The sequence below is a fragment of the Cryptomeria japonica genome, chromosome 6 (assembly GCF_030272615.1).
Source record: "Cryptomeria japonica chromosome 6, Sugi_1.0, whole genome shotgun sequence".
In the NCBI taxonomy this organism is placed as follows: Eukaryota; Viridiplantae; Streptophyta; class Pinopsida; order Cupressales; family Cupressaceae; genus Cryptomeria; species Cryptomeria japonica.
Window position 1 is genome coordinate 164189033 of NC_081410.1, and position 22125 is coordinate 164211157.

General features: G+C 36.2%; 1 protein-coding gene across 1 annotated transcript in view; it reads left to right on the forward strand.

Annotated features, from left to right (window-relative positions):
• LOC131033243 (protein LIKE COV 1) overlaps window positions 1–21360 on the forward strand; it is a 35249-nt gene extending 13889 nt beyond the window's left edge. Inside the window, exons 4-7 of the mRNA XM_057964414.2 lie at window positions 3452–3619; window positions 3747–3844; window positions 4024–4150; window positions 20468–21360. Of these exons, the coding sequence (XP_057820397.1) occupies window positions 3452–3619; window positions 3747–3844; window positions 4024–4150; window positions 20468–20565 (491 nt within the window). The 3' untranslated portion in view covers window positions 20566–21360. The remainder of the gene's footprint in view (window positions 1–3451; window positions 3620–3746; window positions 3845–4023; window positions 4151–20467) is intronic.
• The last annotated feature ends 765 nt before the right edge of the window (window positions 21361–22125 follow it).

Genomic DNA, 22125 nt, shown 5'->3' on the forward strand with positions numbered 1-22125 from the left:
CCGTCCCCAACTCCCCGAAATTGGGACGGTTTCCGAAACAGGTGCCTTGAAGCCGGAAACGCGTTTCTGGGTAACATAGGTTTTTTCTTTTCTGTTAGGTCAAATCCTACAAATTTTGCTTTTGTAGTGCTTGTTTATGGTAACTACATATGGGCTTTCCTCCACATTTTGACATCGCTCAGCACTGATCTTCTGCCATTGGTTGCAATTTTGTTGCAACATGATGCATGGGCTAGCTACACCTCTTAACACCTTTACCCTTTATAAGTAGGGCCTCTTGCAAGAGTATAAAGGGCCCTATCCTCCCTATGCTCTATAGTGGGTGTGTCGAAGTATTTGTGTCTTGTACAAGCAAACTCAGCTGTAGTGATCATGGGAAAGAAATAGGCAATCCACCAAACCATAAGCCTAACCAGCAACACAGCTATTTACATTAACACTCATGTGCTTCTAATATAACTTATCTCATCATGATTACCTCTCACAACTTTGGAGTTATCATTACATCTCACACAATCAACAAGAGACTTGACTTGTGCAATCAAGTAGTAATTTGTAGAAATTAGAGGTGTTCTTTTGAACCCCAATCAATAAGATAATTTAATTAACTGAGAAGTAGAAATTACACAAAGAGAGTCCACAGATTTTCTCTGATTGCTATGTATGGTGGTAATCAGGAAGGACCAACCATCACAACCTTTCATTTCCTCTTCTACTCTATAGTTCCGTTTTCCTATGCACTCAGTTTGTAACATTGTTTCAAATGAGATGTATGCCACACAATTTACTAGTTAACTCTAAATCCTAAAATACGTTTTGGTAATGTAAAACGTGGACATTTTCTGCCCTCATGGCATGTTCCCAGTCTACAAGGGCCACATCATTTTAAGATTTCCAGATCAGCATTTTATGATGGATTCACCTATACTTGGCCTCAATACCATTGGTCGATTTTGAAATGCTTTTTTGGCGACAAATTCATTTATTTTCATACCGGTTACTCATCATTACAACAGCACTTGATATTAGTGCTTTTCCACTCATCATTCTTGGATGGCCGCAGCTGTTGTACAGTATACTGTGCTGGGTCACATGTCCATTGGTGTGCTATCAAGGATACGTAGCATTTATAATATTTACTGCTTCCATATTGTGTGGGAGGTAATGGAAGTGACCTTTTCTTCTCATTTCGCACATGAGACCTGCTTTAAATCTTTATGTTCAGGTAGCCGAGATCTATCAATTCTGCTCATACTGAATTCGAGGTGATATGCATTTCAACACATTATTTCTACCCATCTACTTCATACAGTATGGGTATTATTTATTCAAGTATGGCTTCACACCGATGGTTTTTCAATGAAACATTTTCTTCTCAGTGCTCTGGGTTGTGGTTGTTTTCAATTGCTTTCTGGATATGCAGCTGGGGTTCACATATTTCAATCACTGTTCACGACTTTGGATGAGGAGTTTCTCTGGGTTCTGAAGGCCAGTCTTCAAAAAAGAGGATGTTGGGTGAAGAACAGGGCGAAGCCAGTTCCTCCAGGATGAAATTCAAGGTGCTGCAGCAACTAAAAAGCCCCGGTCATAATTTTGTATAGTTCTGTGTTTATACTAGACACTGTATATGGTCTTTTAAGTTGTAATTACTGTAGTGCTTAGATCTTTTTGTTTCTTCCAAGCTGGATTTTAGACTTTATCATAGTATGTATTTTGCCAAGCAAAACATTACTATATGATATATTATGATATGTTATATCAGATGTTTTGATCACTGATATTAGCATAATGAAACCCTCTTGTTTTTGTATCTCTACTGCCAGTACTATAATTCTGGTCTTTTTGTAATCTTATTAAATACTTAATAAAATATGCGACCTATTATGCCTTTTACCATAAAAAAAAAAAACTCTAAATCCTAAAATCATTTTAATTCTACTTTGGATGATTTATTCCAGCACTATCAATCGACTCGCTTGATTGGCACATTAACTCATGACATAAACGGTTGAACTAATCAAATAAACTCAATTAAATATGCTATATGCCATCTTGAAGTTATCATTGATGTTAATTTAAAGTGGAGATTATATTTTTTAAGTCCTCAATTTAATTTGACTTACTGTAACTGGCTCTCCAATTGAATGGATTGAAGCAAGATAGAGTGACTGAGTGGCAGCATAATCAAATTTAGATTACAAATAATCTTAAGGGTCACTATATCTAATAAAAAATGAATTTTGACTCCTCTACACCATTAATGAGCTTATTACATTCAAGTTGCTAGATAGTTGCCCTTATCTGTCCAGATACATATTTTCATGTATTGAATATATGGATATGATATTCTTGGATATGGCACAGCTATCGTATCCAAATGTATCCATAAACACAGTAGCAAAATTATTATTAGGAATGACTCGGTAAACCAAAAGATAATGATTTTTTTCATTTATCAGGATTAAAATAGGAAAAAATCAGATTAGTGTCAAAGTAAAAATCGTGTTAGGGAAAATTGGAAAAATGTTTTCTAAGAATTTGAAAAAACAAATCATTAATTTTTTTTTAAATGCCAAATAATTGTGGAAAGTCGTTTTTTAATTGCAGATCATGATTTTATTGAGATTTTGTGACTGTCATGATTTTTTCAAACAAAATCTTGTTTTGCTGATCTTCTCAAATTATCTTTGGGTTTCTAGTGAAAAACTCAGTGTGGGGGGTGAGAAAAGATAAGTCACATTTTATCACAATCAAAGACTATTGCTTCTGTGTGTGTATGAGCCCATCTTTTTGCCATATTAGTATGTATGGATACGGCACCAAATTGTTCAGTGCTGTGGCAAGTTTAGGGTTATGAAATGGTTTTCAAAAATTATAAAAGAAACAGAACATTTAAAATAAATCATTGACAAATATATTTAAATGACTTAAGATACAATAATACAAATATAATATAACAAAATAAATATTATAAACTGAAAATATAAATAAAAAATGAAAAAATATATAAAATAAATATTTTCATTGTTTTCTTTGTAGGCCTTTAGAATCTTAGATGTATAAAACTATTGAACATGTGTGTATTTTTATGGTTATCATTTCCAGCTGAATGTGTATTAGGGGACAAGAAAACAATTCGTATCCATATCTCAAAACATAACCTTTTCCATGCAACTCTGTATTACATGGAGAATGGCACATAACCAGGAAGAGCAAGAAAATAAATATGAGGAGAATCAGGTTGGAACAAATCAACTGAATACTAATTGCATATTATTTGGTTGTTGCTTGTGCTTTTTATAGTCCTTTTAATTTGTGAGTTACAATTTCTCCTAATAGAAGATTTGCTTATCTCTTGATCACAAGCAAATGTTTATCAGTTTCTTCCAAAATTACTCTGGTGTTAGTATGTTTGAACTCAGGAAAATGCACATGTTCTTTAATCTTGCAGGTTTAGGTTTTATAACTTCATTAGTCTTCATCTTCTTGGTTGGGGTTTCTGTATCATCATGGATGGGGGCTTCTGTTCTGGGGTTTGGAGAGTGGATCATTAAGCGAATGCCACTTGTGAAACATATCTACTCTGCTTCCAAACAAATAAGTGCAGCCATATCACCTGGTAATGATTGCTGTGCCATTCTTCATGTTAGGGTTGAGGTTTTTTTTTCTGTAATACATAACCAGGCAGATCTTTAAGGTTGAAAGTGTAGAGATTATTCATATCACATGTTTTTTGATCAACGCAGATCGAAATACCCAGGCATTCAAAGAAGTGGCTATCATAAGGCACCCACGTGTGGGAGAATATGCTTTTGGATTTATTACTTCCTCTGTTGTTCTACAGGTAATATTTTGTACTCTCTGGATTTATTCTTTATTGGGTTGTTTTCTTGAACTTGGGTGCTAGTTTTCTAGATATTATTGTACACTTCATTACTGTTGTTTTGATATCCTGGGTACATGGATTTTTTCATTGAGATGGCCATCTGAAATGTTTTTTTGTTATTAATACTGTAATTTCAGCATGAGATAGGCGAGGAGGAGCTTTTCTGTATATATGTTCCTACAAACCATCTATACATTGGAGACATATTTTTAATCAATTCAAGAGATGTGATCAGACCAAACTTGTCTGTACGTGAAGGCATTGGTAAGGCACTGGAATTCATCACCCTAGTCCAAGTTTGTATGATAATTGAAATTATACATCATACAACTATTGTGATTTCTTATCATGTAACAAGCATTAATGGTATCCAGAATACATATAATTTCTTATTGTCACTGCAGAGATATCCTTGTAGGGTCAGAGATTCCTTTCCAAGAATTTGCTTATGCTGCTTTTGCCTGTGGATTCAAGAGAAACTAGAGTTTAATTGGACTATAAGTTGTGGCCAATACTTTGTTTGTTTAATTGGACTATAACTTGTGGCCAATACTTTGTTTCTTGAATTTTTCAACTCAAAGATGTTAAGATTTGGTCAATTATTTCTGTGGAGATAAGCATATATATTGTATTGTGTAGAATATGGAAACTAGCACTTGCTATGTTTCAAACAACTAATTAAATAATAAGATTTCTTACCTATGATTTAAAACTGGATCTGATGCCAACTCCCATAAATATCTGAGACTTGTGCTGAGTGCATCCATGCTTTCCATGCAAATGTCAGGAACATTACCAACATTAGATTCAAGGTTGGGAACTTCTATCAGGGTTTTTTACATTTGCTGAGAAAGAGTTTAAAGTTCTATAATTCCATTCACTCATATTTGGTACCATGTATGGCGATTTTTTTTGGGCAGAGGTTTTCCCCTTCAAACAATTCAAGTGAATGATGTAATTCATTTTTTTTAGATACAATTCAATCAAAATGTGTTAACAATATTCTACTCAGAAGTCACCAAAATCCATCAATTGTTTTGTGTTCTTTCGCAAGTTTTTGTTATGTGCATTGTGAACCCTATCTGCTTCCATCTAAACAAATAATAATAGTTTGTGGCTTTTATTCAGTGCATTATTATTCTGAGTTATTTCACTTCCCTATTGGATTTTTTTATTGCAATTCGTAAGATTCAATGGGAATTCAAATCAGTGAGCAGATGATCCTTAGATTTTGGTGAGTGAACAAAGTTACAATAAATGAAGAGAGGTTACAACATGCAATATGAATTGCCATTCCAAAATAGAGGATTTCAGTAATCACCCCAACCACCAAATGTATGGATGAAGTACAAATAAATTGGCCTCTTGGATGCACAAGTCAAGAGGACACATCCAGAGGTCATGTAATGAGTTGACTTTAATTCATCCCTTGTTAAAAGGTGAGCTAACATAATGAAGACAAAGGTGGCACTTGATTGTTGTCAATCAAGGATTGATGAGGTAGTGGTGGGGCTTGACTGTTGGTAATTCCCAAATCCTAAGTATGAGGGTTTCTGATTCATTTTCTTACTTTGTGTGGGATTTTTGACTTTTTCATACAATCACACCTTCATTTCATTCCCCGTTTCTTGTTCTTGTTATGTTGCAAGCCTCTACACATTTTCCTACCATCTTGCTCAAAGGCGGCCACATCAAGGATCCCCACTCATTGAACCCCAATGGGATCTCAAGTCTTTTTCTCGTATGGCCCATGGTACTTAATAATCTTGCACTCCAATCCTCAATCGCTTTCACTAGTGTTTGTGAGCTTTTGTGCCTTTTTGTCGCCAACTCTACATATCACATTGTGTGTATCATTTTTTTGATCCTCAATCCTCGTGGTAACCAAGTATCCTTGGGCCTTGATCCCTGCTTTCCTTCCTTGATTGTTTCTGGCTGGACTCTCTTTCCTCATATCATGGCACTAGGCATCTTGATCTCCTAATCCCCAACAGCCACCTCTTCGCTCATGCATTCCTTCCCTTTACCTTTGGAACTCTTCATACCTCTTTGCTTAACATCCCTATTCCCTATCTCCTCTCGCTATTGTATCTTTCAAGTATACATTTCCCCGGGCCCCCACCTTTTGGCATGCCTTTTCTTAGATCCTTGTCATTTGAATTTAGAATTTCATCTATCGCCATAGCTGACTAGGGACATCATTAATGGTCTAAAATTTGAATGCAAAAAAATGGTGGGAAACTTTGGGCTCATGCTAGGACTTCATCCTCTATATAAGGTGGGCAGCTTGATTAGTTTGCATCTTTTTCCATTTTCATGAAACGATAACCCAAGTTCAAGCAATTGTGTTCAACTATTGGATTTGAGGAAGAAAACCCCATTGGTTTCTTGGAGTTTGGAGGATGAAACCCCTTTGGATTTTTGAGTCCAGCTTCAATTGGAGGTTGCATGAGCATTTCAAGTTTAGAGGACTCCAACATTTTGAGCATTTCAGCATTTTGGATATTATTTTGAAATATATTTGTAATTGTTGCAGAGGAATTTTTTTTGTCATTATTTGCAACATAAATATATTTTGATGAAATATTTGAATAAAGTGTTCAGTTCCAAGTTCCAACCAATATTAACACGCGAGTCTATTATGTGTGTTGTGTTTATTTCACATTCTTATCATTTTCGCAAACTATCATCAAAATGTTTTGGTGGTTATTTTAAATCTAAGTGTTTCATATGAATATTTTAGCTAATGGTCCTTATAGTGGTATTAGAGCTATAATCTTGCTATCTTGTAGGGGAAACCTAATATGTTTATGTGTCTTAATGCAAGAGAGATCTAATAACAAAGGAGAGAACAAAAAAGATTGCAGCGACCCTTTGATCAAGCACAAGATCTAGAGGAAAATATGGTAGAAGGGTGAAGAAAATGATGAATTCTTTTATGAGAACCTAGTTGGGATCCATCAAAACCCAAGAGAGAACGAATGAATTTTTGGCAAGATTGTTGATCAATACATCCATCACCATCCCCCTCTAAGTCAAGGTTGTATCAAAATAGCACAAGGAGGGGAAAGTTACTCTGCAACTAAACAACCAAGGGCTAGGTTCGTTCAAAAACCCTCTAGATCCACGGTTTTAGAGAGAGAAGAAAGAAGAGTGGAACCTAAAGATCACTTGAGAGAAGAGTTTGATAGATTGTTTGATGAATTTCAAGGGTAGACTGAACATTTTAAGGAGGCCATAGCTGTTGACATATTTTTGGATTAGTGAGGGAAACATATTCATCATAAAAGAGGTCGACGGTGTAACCAAAATTATAGTGGGACAAAATTAAAGAAAAGGGTGAGTGAACTAACTACATCAATTTTTAATGGCATCAACAAGATATTTGCTTGGGCTTGGTTGCAAAAACTACAGGCTTACTTCACATTCAATCCCATGATGGAAGGAGATGCAATCCAATTTGCGATGTTACGCTTGGAGGTGATTGCCTACAATTTTGTGATATGAACAGGGTTGAGGGGCACCACCCTTGACACCGAGCCCAAATTTAGGCCTTTGAAACCACACAAACTTTAATGGTGTGCACCATTTTCACAATACTATCATTTCAGGGGAAAAATAGGTATTTGGCACTTGAGTATGAGTATTTAAAAGAACTTGCGAGAATCAAACAACTCAACTCGATGGAATCTTATGTTGCTGAGTTTCAGCAAGTTTCAGCAATGTTTTTGACATTTTTGAAAGGAGAATCACTTTTCTATTTGTTGAAGGATTGTTTTAAACCCTTAAGGTCCTTTTAAGGTACATGAAGCAATCAAAAGAGTGTTAACACTTGAGCCATCTGTGCTTAAATGAAAACTTCTATCTCAATACAAGGCACTCACCTTTGTGTAACATTAAGGAAATCGTTAGAAAGGGGGATCTTATTCACACCCATAGAAGATCACAACAACGCCACCAACAAAGGAGACAAATCACTACAATTGAAATGAACTAAGAAGGGAGAAGCTTTTCTTTTCTTGCAAGGAGCCATGGGAATCTGGTCATAGATGCCATGGCAAAGGCCAAGACCATTACATTGAGGTAATATTTGATGATGATTCAAGACCCAAAGAACCTAGGCCATGACCGATCATAGAGGAGCATGAACCTAAAAAAGAGGATGAAGGCACAGATGGAGTTACACTTGCAGCTCTTTCAGGAGTACCAAGAGATCATCTCTTAGAGTTTAAGGCATGCTATTCGAATAGTGGATCACAATAGTTATTGGGGCCAGCCACATTAAGAGAGGGTTGAAAGTTGAAGATTTTAAAGGATTTAATGTCATGATTGCTATTGGATTCACTATTCTATGCACCCAAAATATTTGACAATTCAAAGCCATGGGAGATTATAACATATGTAATGATTTCTATGTTGTGGGTTTAGGAGAAACTGACATAGTTTTGGATGTACAATGGCTGTACTCCCTTAGTGAGTAGAACTATCAATCGATGGAGCTTAATCATAAATTTGAATGGAAAGATGTGATGCTTAGAGTATTTTTTGATGAAAAATTGCAAATGGTTGCAACTAAAAGAATGGAGAGGACTTTATGCCAGGGACAAGTTGCTTGGGCAGCAAGTTGCTTGGTGATGCCTACAAATTCATCTATGGGTAAGCAAGGTGCCTATGCCTATCATATTGTATTCAGAATATGTGGATAAGCATAGTGTGGTATTTAGTAATATGCCTCGAGGATTATGCCTAGTAGAGGATTCCAACATATCATAGTGTTGGAACCAAGTTCTTAGCTTGTCATGACCACTCCTTACCACCACTCGAGAATGTACAAAGAAGAAATATAAAAGGCGATAAAAGAGCTCTTGGAGATGGGTCACACTAGGCCCAACTCTAGCACATTTACTACGTCCATGGTTCTTGTGAACAAAAAAAGATGGCACTATGTGGATGCATATCAGTTAAAGCTTTGAACAAAAATGCCATAAAAAGCAAGTATTGCATTCCAATATCGACAAGCTAATTGGTGGATTGCATGGAGTGAAGTATTTTTCAAAGATTGATTTGAGATCTGGTTATCATTAAATTCATGTAAGGGATGAGGAAGTGCATAAAACAGCATTCAAGTGTTATTTTGGGCACTTTGAATTCATAGTCATGCCCTTCGGCTTGACAAATGCACCAACAACCTTCTAGTCATGCCTCAATTGATATTTAGCAATTAGTTATGAAATTTTGTTTTGGTTTTCTATGATGAAATTTGGTTTTATAACAAGACATGGGAAGATCATTTGAGAAATCTAGACATGGTCCTTGATATATTAGAGCAACATGTTCTCTTTGCAAGAGAATCCAAGTGTGAGTTTGGGGTGATAGAGATTTTGTATTTGGACCATGTCCTTAGTGCTCAAGGTTTTTATGTTGATCGAGAAAATACCCAAGCCATTATGGATTGGCCTCCTAGCACATTGACATGGCTAGGAGACTTCTTTGGCGTTTGCAGCTATTATAGGAGATTTGTTAACGGGTTATCATAGTTGGTAGCACTCTTAACCGATGTGACAAAGAAAGGAATATTTGCATGGACAAAAATAACTCAAGAGGCCTTTGATAAGCTTAAGGAGGTAATGAGTTCAAATATAGTTCTCACTATCTTAGATTTCTTACAATCCTTTGTTGTTGAATGTGATGCTTTAGGAGAGGGAGCTGGAGATGTCCTAGTATAGATCGGGCATCTCATAGCATTTGAAAGTAGGAAATTGAAAGAATTTTAAAAATGATTGTTTATCATTATCAATGATAAAGAGATGCTGACTATCATGCATGCTTTGGTCAAGTTTTGTTAGTATTTAGTTTGTAGAAGATTTGTAGTGAAGATAGATCATAACAATTTGAAATTCTTCCTTGGCCAACGTGACTTGAATGATAGGCAACAGAAATGGGTAAGTAAGCTTCAATCTCATGATTTTGACATAGACAAAGAAAAAAATGTAGCTGTTGGTCTTTCTAGAATGCCTACTCTATGTTTTACTTTGGTTATTTCTATTGATTGGAAGGCCTCTATTACAGTAAGATTTGCTAAAAATGCATTTGCTGTTGACTTTCTTGATAGGAATATGAGAGATAGAAACTTTGTAGTAGCAAATGATTTCATTCTTAACAAAAACAAAATCTTCTTAGTCCTTGAATATAGAATGAAGGAGAAGACTAGTCCTTGAATATAGAATGAAGGAGAAGATTTTGAGAACTTTTCATGATGCACCTCTAGTAGGACAATGAAGATACTACAAGAGCTACAAGGAAATCAGAGAAAGATTCTCATGGAAGGGCCTCAAGAGAGATGATCTCAAACATATTGGAAATGCATGGCATGCCATCAAAGCAAAGCACATGTTTTTTCAGGTGGCTTGCTTCAGCCATTGCCTATCCTAAATCAGAAGTGGGAAAGGATATCTTTGGATTTCACAATAGGTGTTAAGTTTGGATCAGATTTATAAATTTGGTATTTTTCAAACTTATTGTTACTTTAACTTAGAATGAATTCAATTCGTCTTATACAAGGTAGGAATTGAGTCTGAATATTATATTTGATGTTCAACGTTTATATAGATATAATCACGATCTCAAATGATCTAGGTTTCAATACCGATGTTCATGTACTGCTGAGTATATTAATGATCTTGATTTCAATATTAATATCCATGTACTGATTCTCACGACCTGCTCTTGTAATCTTCGCTGTATCACGCCCAACCAAATTGTATCAAATATATATATTATATATATATGATGCCTGAAGACAATAGAGGAGATGCGACTCTACGTGAAGAGTCTTGAGGCCAAACTGATTCATAATTTAATCGATTCAATTATAATCGGTTATGCTTTAACCAATGATTAACAAATTAATCGATAACTAATCGATTGTAGAATAATGCGATAATAGAAGCAGGTTAATGATGATGATTCGGTTTGACCATCGATCGGGTTAACTAAAGTTATGACTAATATCATTAACCATCTGCAGATATACATATCGCCGAATATGATTTATACATATATTGGTCACAAACTGTTATATTGTATCCCGACTGTACTTCGATGATCTGCAATTGTATAACCTTTATATCCATCTACAATGATTGTATCATCTTTGATATATGATACTCAAGGGTTTTCATTAATCAATTCCATTATGATTGGTTGATTAATTTAACACTAACAATTATAGATGTTGGTGGAAATAAGCCACACTTGGACCGACGATGGGCTGGTCCAAGAGGGGCCAGTAGCTCAGTGGTAGAGCACTCCAGCAGCATATGGAAGGTCCTAGGTTCGAGTCCTAGCTGGTCTATGTCTCAACATGGTATCAGAGCCAGGTCTAGACTAGGAGCCCCAAGCACATGAGAGGTGTGGCTTAAGGGGGGGGGGTGTTGGTGGAAATAAGCCACACCCGGACCGACAATGGGCTGGTCCAAGAGGGGCCAGTAGCTCAGTGGTAGAGCACTCCAGCAGCGTATGGAAGGTCCTAGGTTCGAGTCCTAGCTGGTCTATGTCTCAACAATAGATTCATAGATCGGTTTATTATAACTGATGTGCTTTAAGCGATTTAACCAATGTGATGATTAAACAACAGATTATGTAAATCTAACTTGATAATGGAGTCAAGTCGATTGTCATCGATTGGCATTAATTCGAAATCGCTGCTTATGGGGTTTAACGATATTGATAACTATTACTCGTAATTGTCTAAGGCCAAAGGCCAATTAGACAATTATTGTGTCTCAGTCAGTCCTCAAGAATTATGGCTGAAGCTACCTTATTGTCAACAGTAGGCCTCCCCAAGTTGTAGGAAAAAAAATTGCATTTGTGTTGTTATGAAAGTCTAATTAAGTATGCACACTTTTTTGCCATTTATTCAAAATTCAAAGCACATTAGGTGATAGATTTATTCTTCAGAGAGGTGTTTAGGTTACATGGATTACTTAAATATATTGTCAATGATAGAGACAGTAGTTTTCTAAAGTCATATTGGTAGGATTTATTTTATATGGTTAGTGCAGAACTCATTTCTAGTACAAGCTATCATCCACAAATAGATAGACAGATAGAAATAGCTAATAAGTGGGTTGAAGGCTACTTGAGGAACTATGTTTTAGATCAGCAATCAACTTGGGTTGAGTGGCTACATTTGGGAGAATATTGCCACAACACCACCCACCATATGTCTGTTAATATTTCTCCATTTATGGCTTTATATGCTTATGATGCATTAACCTTTTTTGATTTAGTGTTCATAGATAGTAGAGTGCCAACAACTATTGATTTGGTGAAGCATAACCATGACATATTGAGATCAATCAGTGATTGCCTCTAACAAGCCTAGATTTGACATAAATTATATGAAAATCATAATTTCGCAAAAAGATCATTTGAAGTTGGAGATATGGTCATTTTGAGATTGTAGCCTTACAGACAAACCTCCATCAAAAGTAGTGGCGCTAAAAGCTCAAATCATGCTTCTATGGGCCTTACAAGATATTGAGTTGAATTGGTGAAGTTGCATATGAGTTGGAATTACTAGAAATTAGCAGGATTCATAATATTTTTTGGATTTATAATATTGTCCATGTGTCTCGCCTCAAGAGGGCCCTTGGACATTTCACACCTTCAAAGGAATTGCCACCCTTAGATGATGAGGGAAAGCCCATATTGGTACTTGATCATGTTATTGAGAACAAGGTGAAGAAGTCGAGGAATAGAAGCATTACAATGTACCTGATTTGTTAGAAGAATCTATTTGCAAAAATACTAATTGGGAAGGAATAGAGATCTTGGAGATTCCAATTTGTATTGCTTGAGGGCAAGAAATTTTGGGAAAGGTGGACTTGTGCTATCCTAAATCCTAAGTATGAGGCTGTTTGAGTCATTTTCTAGACCTAGGTGAGATTTCAACTTCCTTATACTCTCATGCCTTACTTTCATTCTCCATTTCCCCATTTCTTATTCCCTACTTATTTGTAGTCTTCTGCATCTTTTCCTACTATCATATGCTCAAAGGTGGCTGCATCAAGGATCCTCAAACCTCAACAGGATCTTAAGTCTTCTTATCTTATAGCTCATGGTACTTGGTAATCCAATACTCCAATCCCCAATGTTTGTGAACTCGCGGCCTTTTTGTCTCTTGCTCCTTATATTGCATTGGGTGTATCATTTCCTTGATCCTTGACACTTGCTCACTCTCATTGACTGTTTGTGTGTTTTTAATCTCTCATCCCTTGCATTGCGGTATAAGGGTATCGCTTTCTCCCAACACTTGATTCTCGCTTCTTTGGTCATGTATTGCCTCCTCAATCCTTTCCCTACCTCTTCACTTGTCCTCTTGACTCTCAATTTCCTAGTCCTCCTTTCCATCATATCCTTCAAGGATGAATTTCCCTAGATCCTCACCTTCTGGCAAGCCTTTTGTCAGACACCACAATTCAAACATAGATTTTCATTTATTACCATGGATACCATTAATAGTTTCAAATTTGAATGTGACAAAATGGCAGAAAACTTTGAGCCCATGCTAGGAGTTAAAGCAGGTAGTTTCATCAATTTGCATTTTTAGCCATTTTTATGAAACTATAAGCCTAGTTTGAGCACTTGTTTGTAAGTATTGGGTTGAAGGACAAAAACTCATAGGTTTTGGAGTTCAATGGATAAATCCCATTGGTTTCTTGGAGTTTGGAGGACAAAACCCTATTGGATTCCTGAGAACAGCTTTATATGGAGGTTGCTTTTGTATATCAAGTTTAGAGGACTTAATGTTTTGAGCATTTCATCATTTTGGGTAGTTTTTTGAAATATATTTGTAATTACTGTAGAGGCAAACCTTTGTAATTTTCTATAGCAAAATTAAACTTAAATGAAATATTAGAATTAAATATTTAATTCCAATCAGTATTATGCATGCAAATTTGTTGTGTTGTGGGTATTTTTTGTTCTTTCCATTTCTGTAATCTATCGTCAAAATGTATTGGTGGATATTTCAGATGTAAGTGTTTCATATGGATATTTTAGCTAAGGGTCATTACATTGCCTCAAATCAAGGTGTACACAGGTCATTATTGGCTCAACAAAGCAAACGAAACCTACCTAAGTAGGTTTATTCTAGGTGCATAATATATTAATATGCAATTGAGTAAATAACTTCATGCTATTGTAGGTACCTCTACAACAAATGATGCATCTTTCTTTCAAAAGAAAGAAACCTTGTGCTGCCAATTTGCTGAATTGCGAATTCTCACTCAAGAAGTGGTATGAAAAGGGTCTACATGATAAATGAGACCAAGTACCATGCAAGATTTAGGATAGTAACCATGTAAGAAAGGCTTTCAACATAGATATGAGGTTTGAACCAATAAGAATTAGGATCTCCTATAGAAGCTGTCGATGGTGATGGAGTCAAACAAGTGGGCTGATGAACAATTGCAAGATGTGTCAAGGTAGAAGTATGTTGATGTGGATAAAGAATAGAAGGGTCATAAAGGCTTTTTTATAACATTCTGATAAGGAGATGCAACTCCATAGGGGTTGTCACAAAGAGGAGACAAATGTTATCAAAATCTTGAGTATGAGATTCTACAAGCATGTGATGTATATCTAATAAGTAGACATTCTAATGATCAAGAGAACATATAAGCTTGTTGAACAAAATCATTGAAAGTCCTTGATGAATCAACATTGAACTTGTGGGAATCAATGAAAGGAAGCAAAGGTGTGGAATAACCAGCATTCCACGGGGATGCGTTTCCCCCCCCTTTTGGACTATGTCTCGGAGATAGGGACGGGGATGTGATGTCTCCCGCCGTCTCGCCACTGCCACTGCTACTAGAGCTCTGCCGGAGATGAGGAAACATCTCCGCATCTCCAAGTTTCCTTGGGAGACTCCCAGGCGTCTCCTTGGGAGACCCCCAGGCGTCTCCAAGTCTCCTTGGGAGACTCCCAAGCATCTCCAAGTCTCCTTGGGAAACCCCCAGGTGTTTCCAAGTCTCCTTGGGAGACTCCCAGGCGTCTCTTGAGGGGCAAGGAGACTTGCAAGAATCTCCCATCCGACGTCTCCAAGACCCTTTGGGAGACTCCTAGACGTCTCTTGAGGGGCAAGGAGACTTGCAGGAGTCTCCCGTTTGAACACGTTAGACACAAAAAGCAATTGAAATCCTTTTTTTTTTTTTTTAATTTTGAGCGATTTGAGCATTTTGCCATTTTGTCATTTTGTCTTTTGTAATGCTATTGCCATTTGCTACTCATTGTAATGATGTATCATGTAATCATCATTATAGACTTTGTGATATCAGATATTAATATGATATTTTAATAATAGAAATCTCCAATTTGACAATTTCATTTGTCAAATTTAATTTAGCAATTAGCATTCACAAAGTCTTTGTTTGTATTTAGATTTAATATTTCAAATTTTGCTATTTTGTAATTTTACTAATTTCCTATAGCTCATTTGAAATATAATTCTTATGCTGTTATACTTCTTTTCACAACTAGTTTTTCAAGTACTATGAGTATATGTATAATTATATCAGCACCACCACCCCGTCCCCCCCCTGTCGTTGTCCCCCAGCCGTCCCCTCGCCGTCCCCAAACTTAGGCCCTTTGTCCCCCTGTCCCCGAAACCTGTCCCCGCGTCCCCAACGGCCGTGGAACACTGGGAATAACACTTCCCAACACTAATCTAGTAGAGGGAGGTTATGGAAATTTTCTTAAAAATCTTAACTATTATAGTATAAAGAAACACATAGAGACAAAGATATATAACATGCATAACGATTACCACAATAAGCACACGATATATGTGGGGAAAACCCTTATGGGCAAAAAACCCCACACTCCAAAAGCACAACCCTTTGTATTCTAGTAAACTATGAGATCACAATACAATGTTAGAGCCAAGCTCTTGAACTAGAGTCTTCAACAATCAACCCACAAAACTGGATCAATTCCAGCAGCATAACATTACCTACATAAAACTTCACATACAAAATGCTCTCCAAGGCATCCAATATATAGGGAAAACAAGTGAAGAGGTAGCTTCTAGAGGAAGCTAGAAGAGATGGGCGTCCAAAACTTGGCACATTTTCCAATCATCTCCAAGCATGCAAATGACACTTGTACAAGATTCTTTGAGCCCTCATACATACCTCCATACCGGGGCACCTTGTTATTGCCCTAAATAGGTATGGTAGTTGCTTTTACACACTAATAGTTGATTCTCTTATAGCTTGTCATTACCCAACTTGGGTGCACACCTCTCCATGCTAAGATGCTCTTTGACACTTTTCCAACATGTCATAGAATTTGGTTCTTACATAACTTGTCATAGGAACCTGTCATTTGTCATAAATCATCATAAGCTCATACACATTGCTCAAGATGTTGAGACATGGTAGAGAATGTCTACCGCAAAGTGGGATGCCTATCTTCTCATGTGAGGACAAAAACATCCTTGTCGCTTCCCATGTCACCTCCTAGCATGTTGACAACTCACTATGCGAAGTCACACTAAAAGACAAAATAGGATGTGCAAGAAAATACAACATATGCATAAATAAATATATTAATTAAATAAAACAATGCTAGGAAATACTAAGGTTGAGACACCTTAATTCCCAACAATTAGTCGGTGGAGGTGGAATCTTAGTGCATGCCATGTGACTACACTATTCATTCCATGATGTGTCCACATTAGATGCTCGAGTATGAACAATTGTTGAAGCCACACGCATTAGAGGAGTTGAATCAAGAACAACTATGGGTACAAACTTTGTCTAAGATTACATCGTCAAAGATTGAAGGATCATTTGGATCCCCAAGAAACTCCTAAATGTTGATCCAAAGCATACAAGGACACTTATATGATTGTAACATAATACATTTTAGAGTAATATTCATCTCAACAATGTTAAGTGCATAGCTCCTTGCTTACCCATTCTATGTTCTCCCTAGAACCACATAGTTCGGGATTGAGTGCATAGAGATAGGGCTAGAGTTCCTTCCACTCACAATGTTTTAGGATCCCTTTTTTCCAAGACTTACAGTTTTGTTTACTTGAAGAGGCAGCAAATGGGTGGAATTGACGACCAAAAGCCATGATGAACAAGATAAATCCTATCAAATCAGTCAAACAACCCTCCCCCCCTTCAACAAAGAATAGTGGTGGCACTTTATAAATAATATGTTTACAAGCGATTCAATCAGTAGACGTATCCATAACATGTAACCAAAAGATCCCCCCTTACAAATGAAAAAAAAAGGAATTATCATGGGAATCCACTTTCAAAAATAGACAACTAAAAATGTTTTTGTATGAGCTCAAATAGAGGCTCAAAAGTTCTTAAAATGAGCATGGCTCAACAACTGCTATGACAAACTATGATTTCTAGAAAAACTAGACACCAAAATCATAAAAGGGTTGCACAATTGCAAAGCCACCATAATATTAGCATAGATAAAAAATAATTGGTTTGAAATTTGAGCCTGGATGGTTGAGAATGGAGCTCATGGAGTTTGAGTGTCAAAAGCAAAATATAGTAGAAAAAGGGATTTGAGTTGGGAGGAATTTCTCTAGACACATTGTTGATGTCAATAAACCAAAAAATTGTCTTTGACTGCCCAAAAAACTACCTTGGCTAGTAAATCACCACCTTGAAACCACTTTAAAGCACAAAGCACAAAATATCCTAGGAGTCTTTTGAAGAATCTAAAAATAACTTTTTGATTGGTCCAAGGACTCGAAACCATTGGAAAATGTCAAAATTGTTTTTGTGTATTTTGAAATTTGTTGTAGGTAGATCAAAAATTGCTTGTGCTAGAGGAATGGTTGTATAGAGGGAAATATTCCTTGTATATAACTTGGGAATGTTGTTGGTTGGTGGAAATTCCCCTCGCTTGGAAGGGTATGATTGCTAGGTGAGCCCACAAGGGTATGTTGACCTTAGGGTGTACATCAATTGGTGTAATGGGGCAAAGAGGGCCCTGTATGTGGTCGTAGAAATGGGGTACCTCTTGCACCTCTATTAGTAAAAGAACTTATGAATCAAATAAGAAAACCCATAGAATTTATAAATATTTGTCGGAATCAGTACCTTATGATGTTGTAATGTAGGAAATTTGACTCTTAACAAAAAGAAAATACATTTCCTATGAGAATAAACTTCACTACATACACTAAGATTAGATTAATTAGTTAAAATGTTTAAAGCGAATAAACTAGTGAGTTAACAAAAAAACTAAATAAAATGTAATAATAGAAAATATAGACAAGAGAGGATTCACGCTTGAAATTTGAAGCTCTTGGCCAAGGACTCTAGCACGGATGTCCATGCATAGTACTGTCATCTCATATGGACCACAATTAGAGAGATGCTGAGAAAGCATGAAGACGCAACTCTGTGATTCAGCTAACTTGCCTAACCCAAAAATAAAATACACCAGCAAATACTATACTACATAAATATAAAAGAATGAACTAATAACAAGGTATAAATTATGACTTAAAACAATAGATATGAACAATAACCAAGCACATGCAAATCTCCATGTAGTTGAATTTCCTTGAAATGCTTGCACACATGAAGAAGAGGAAAAATGTTTGGGGGCTGTTTGGGGAATTGCCTCAGTCAATTCCCTGCTTTGGTGTTTCCATCTACACAACCACCAAGATAGATAGTTAAAAAGATAAATAGTGTGTTCTTATTCTAAGTGCATCTAGAGATAAAAACAATGATAAAATAAAATGATTTGATTGATAAGGTATGCGATGAATTCCTAAGATACTGAGAGGCATAAGATAAAAATAATGATATTACCTGTGAAGGCTTGTCAAAGCCAAGAGAGGAAGAGAACTGAAAAGAATGTTGTGACAGTGTTGTAAGGGAGCATTGCATAAGCTTGAGAGTGCAAGAGAGATTGTGAGAACCAATGGAATCAAGAGAGATCCTAGAGATAATTATCCAAACATGAAAGATAGATTTAAACATGAGAAGAGGAGGGAAAAGAAAGGGGCTGATGAGCCGTTACGAATCATTTTGAGTTGTTTTCACTGACTAGGGAAGGTGACAAGTGGAAAAATGCTCGGAAATGACCTTTGAATGATAAAATATCATAGGAAATTAGTGCTACGCAAGGACGTTTGTGTATAGCAGTAGTGTGCAGACAATTTGCACTTGAAGATGGTGAGAGATGAGAATAACATAAGGCTAATGCAAAAGTGACACATAAAGGTAGCTGTTGAAAAAAAATCTTTGAGCATCTTGAGAGGGAAAAAGGCTAATGCAAGAGCTGAAATGAGCCTATACATACACTAAGGGAATGGACACTAAATTGGATACAAAAATATAGGTGAATTTGGAAGGTTATGCAATTTTGGACACTATAGATGCCTAACTACGTAGCGACTTGTACAGATAGCTTCATCCAATGACACAAAGCTTGTGCTAGATGGATTTTGACAAACTTTAGGCCAAACCAATCTATATTTTTGTGTACATATCATTATTAGTTTAACAATAATGATGCATCTATTGTAAATATCATTATTTGTGTACATATCATTATTGTAAATATCATTAATATTAGTTTAACAAAGCAAATGAAACCTACCAAAGCAAATTGTTGTGTACATATCATTATTAGTTAAACAAAGCAAATGAAACCTACTTAAGTTGCATACTTAAGTAAGCTTATGCTGGCTGCATTATGCATTAAAGTAAATAACTAAGTGCAATAAATAATATAATGCATCAACACAATCGTCTTATGGGAAACATATGTCGAATTTTCCCCCACTATAGATGTGGGTAGAAAGGGAGGGAAGGCTCACCTCTTGCCTGGCTGCTCTATAACGGGGGTCAATTCCTGATCTGAGAGGAATTAAGTGGGGAGTCTCTCGCCCTACTATCATTAGGATGAGACCAAAGGATCGGAGATATCAGCAGAATATGGAAATGATTTCTGATAAATGGCTATTCCTCTCTGAGTACCAAAAGGTCCTCACAATTGCTCCTTGTGATGTTGCGGAACCATGGCAATTAGGATCTCAAGACGTCACAACACCCATGATGCAAGGAATCATTGTCTCACATCATGATATCTCTCTCTTCCCAATTCTGGTTCTGGTTTGAGATGTAGTGTGAAAGCTTATTTTAGATGAGATGACTTTTGACAAACTTCAGGCCAAACCAGTGTGTAGGACATATCAAAAGTATGTTTAGTTGTTTAAAAAATTTCCTCCTAATACCCTTTAGTTTTACAATAAATTCTCCATGCCTTGTTTGATTGTATTCGTTTAAGATTTTACAAACAAGGTTCTGATTGTAAATATCTGTGTGTAATTGTCCCTAATATCATTATTTAGTGGACATGTTAGAAGAATATGTATTTACCATTTAGTCTTGTACATCACTCAAATTGCACATCTTACAGATTCTTGTTGCTGATGTGTCTTGGTGAATTAAAGTGGAAATGATTGGAAATTGTCTTCTAGTGTTACTAAATTACTTTTGAATGTCTGATTCTTGTGTGCAGAGATTGTGCTATCGGGAGGGATGTCAATGCCTCAAATACTTTCAACTATGGACAGATCGCCTATCCAAGTGGACAGGACCCTGACAAACAGGGTTTAAAATGCTTGAAAGTAAAGCTAATGTTTTGGTTGAAGCTATTGCTTTATCAGCTTTGGCTCAGCCAATAAAGTTTTAGATTGCAGTAAGTTAGCAATTTGCTACAGTGATTGAATGAAAGTTTGAAACTGTTGCTCAAATTGGTCTTTGAGTTTGAGTTACCCAATGAAATGGCCTTGATTTTCATGACTACTGATTGAGAGATGTCGTGACAGTAGCATTCTCGGTATAAAGGAAGGAAAGAGATTTGGTGCAGAGTTGTCTTTTTGTGTGGAAATAAATATTTGGTTGGAAGAGTGTGCTCATATGTCTCTTGGATGGGCACTGTGAGTTCTGTTTTTTAACAGACAGGTGTCTATCTAGTAGTTCCATTAACTCTTTAACAGTTACAACCTTTTGCTTGGATAGAAAATATTTACTTGAGCTGGTTTCTGTTGTTTAACACACAAGTTCATTGCACTGCCACAGAAAGGGTATAGTGCGAACAGAAAGCAATTGATCAATTCAAGCTGATGCATCAACTGAACTGAGCAAATCATTCTTAGTTGATAAGTGCAAGTTCAGGCATGGTGCTCTTAGTTGTGTTTCTTTGTTTTTACACATTTGTGATTATATTCTCGCAGAGAAAGACTTGTTGGAAGAGAAATGAATGAGTGCAATGTGATATGCCACTTTGTTTCGTCTTGGAGTTTTTACTCAGCTTATGCACTCAATGTATTATATACAATGTAATCCCCAAAGCAATCGACCACTTTTGGTCTTTGAGGAGACTAGTATATTTATTTTTCATTTTCTCAATTTTGGTAAAAAATGTATTAGGAGAATTAATTTTCAAACTATAGTTTCCTTTTTAGTTTTTTGCTGTGTTTTACATGTGCATTTTATTATTTCTTTAACCTTGGATTGGAATTTAATCTTACGTTCCATTGGGGTATCTCGTGGGGAGAAATACACTTAAAAATCTCTTTTGACAATGTCAAATCAAATCTCTGTAGGCCTTGCTTTTCTTATAAACACACTGTTGTTTGTCTAAAGATTGTAAAATTGTGTTTATGTCAATTCATTGTGTTCTTACAAATGTCTTCCTGTTTATTGATGAGAAATACACTTAAAGATTCCTCTTTATAATGTTCAATCAAATATATGCAGCTCTTATTTTTCTTACAAATACACTGATGCTTGCCTAAGGATGGTAAAATCTTGGGTATGTCAATCATTGTATTCATACAAATGTCTTTCTATTTGCTTTGACATTTAGATCAGGTTTACCTTGGAGGCTTCTAATCTTGATAGCATTTTCTTTTATTTTTGATGTAACTTCCAATTGACTGAATTCTAGAGATGTGCTGGGTTAAGGGGCTTTAACAAGCATATATGAAGGAAATTCTCTACACCTTAGGAGGTGACTATAGATGGGAGGGGTCATCTTGTGATTGCTTCAATGAATACAGAATATCTGGTGGTATAAGAACAAAAGAAATTTAGAAAGCAAGCTCTATAAGGTCAAAACACTACATATAGGCCATCCTCCCTCATTCAAACATAGAAACCCAGCAGGCAGGA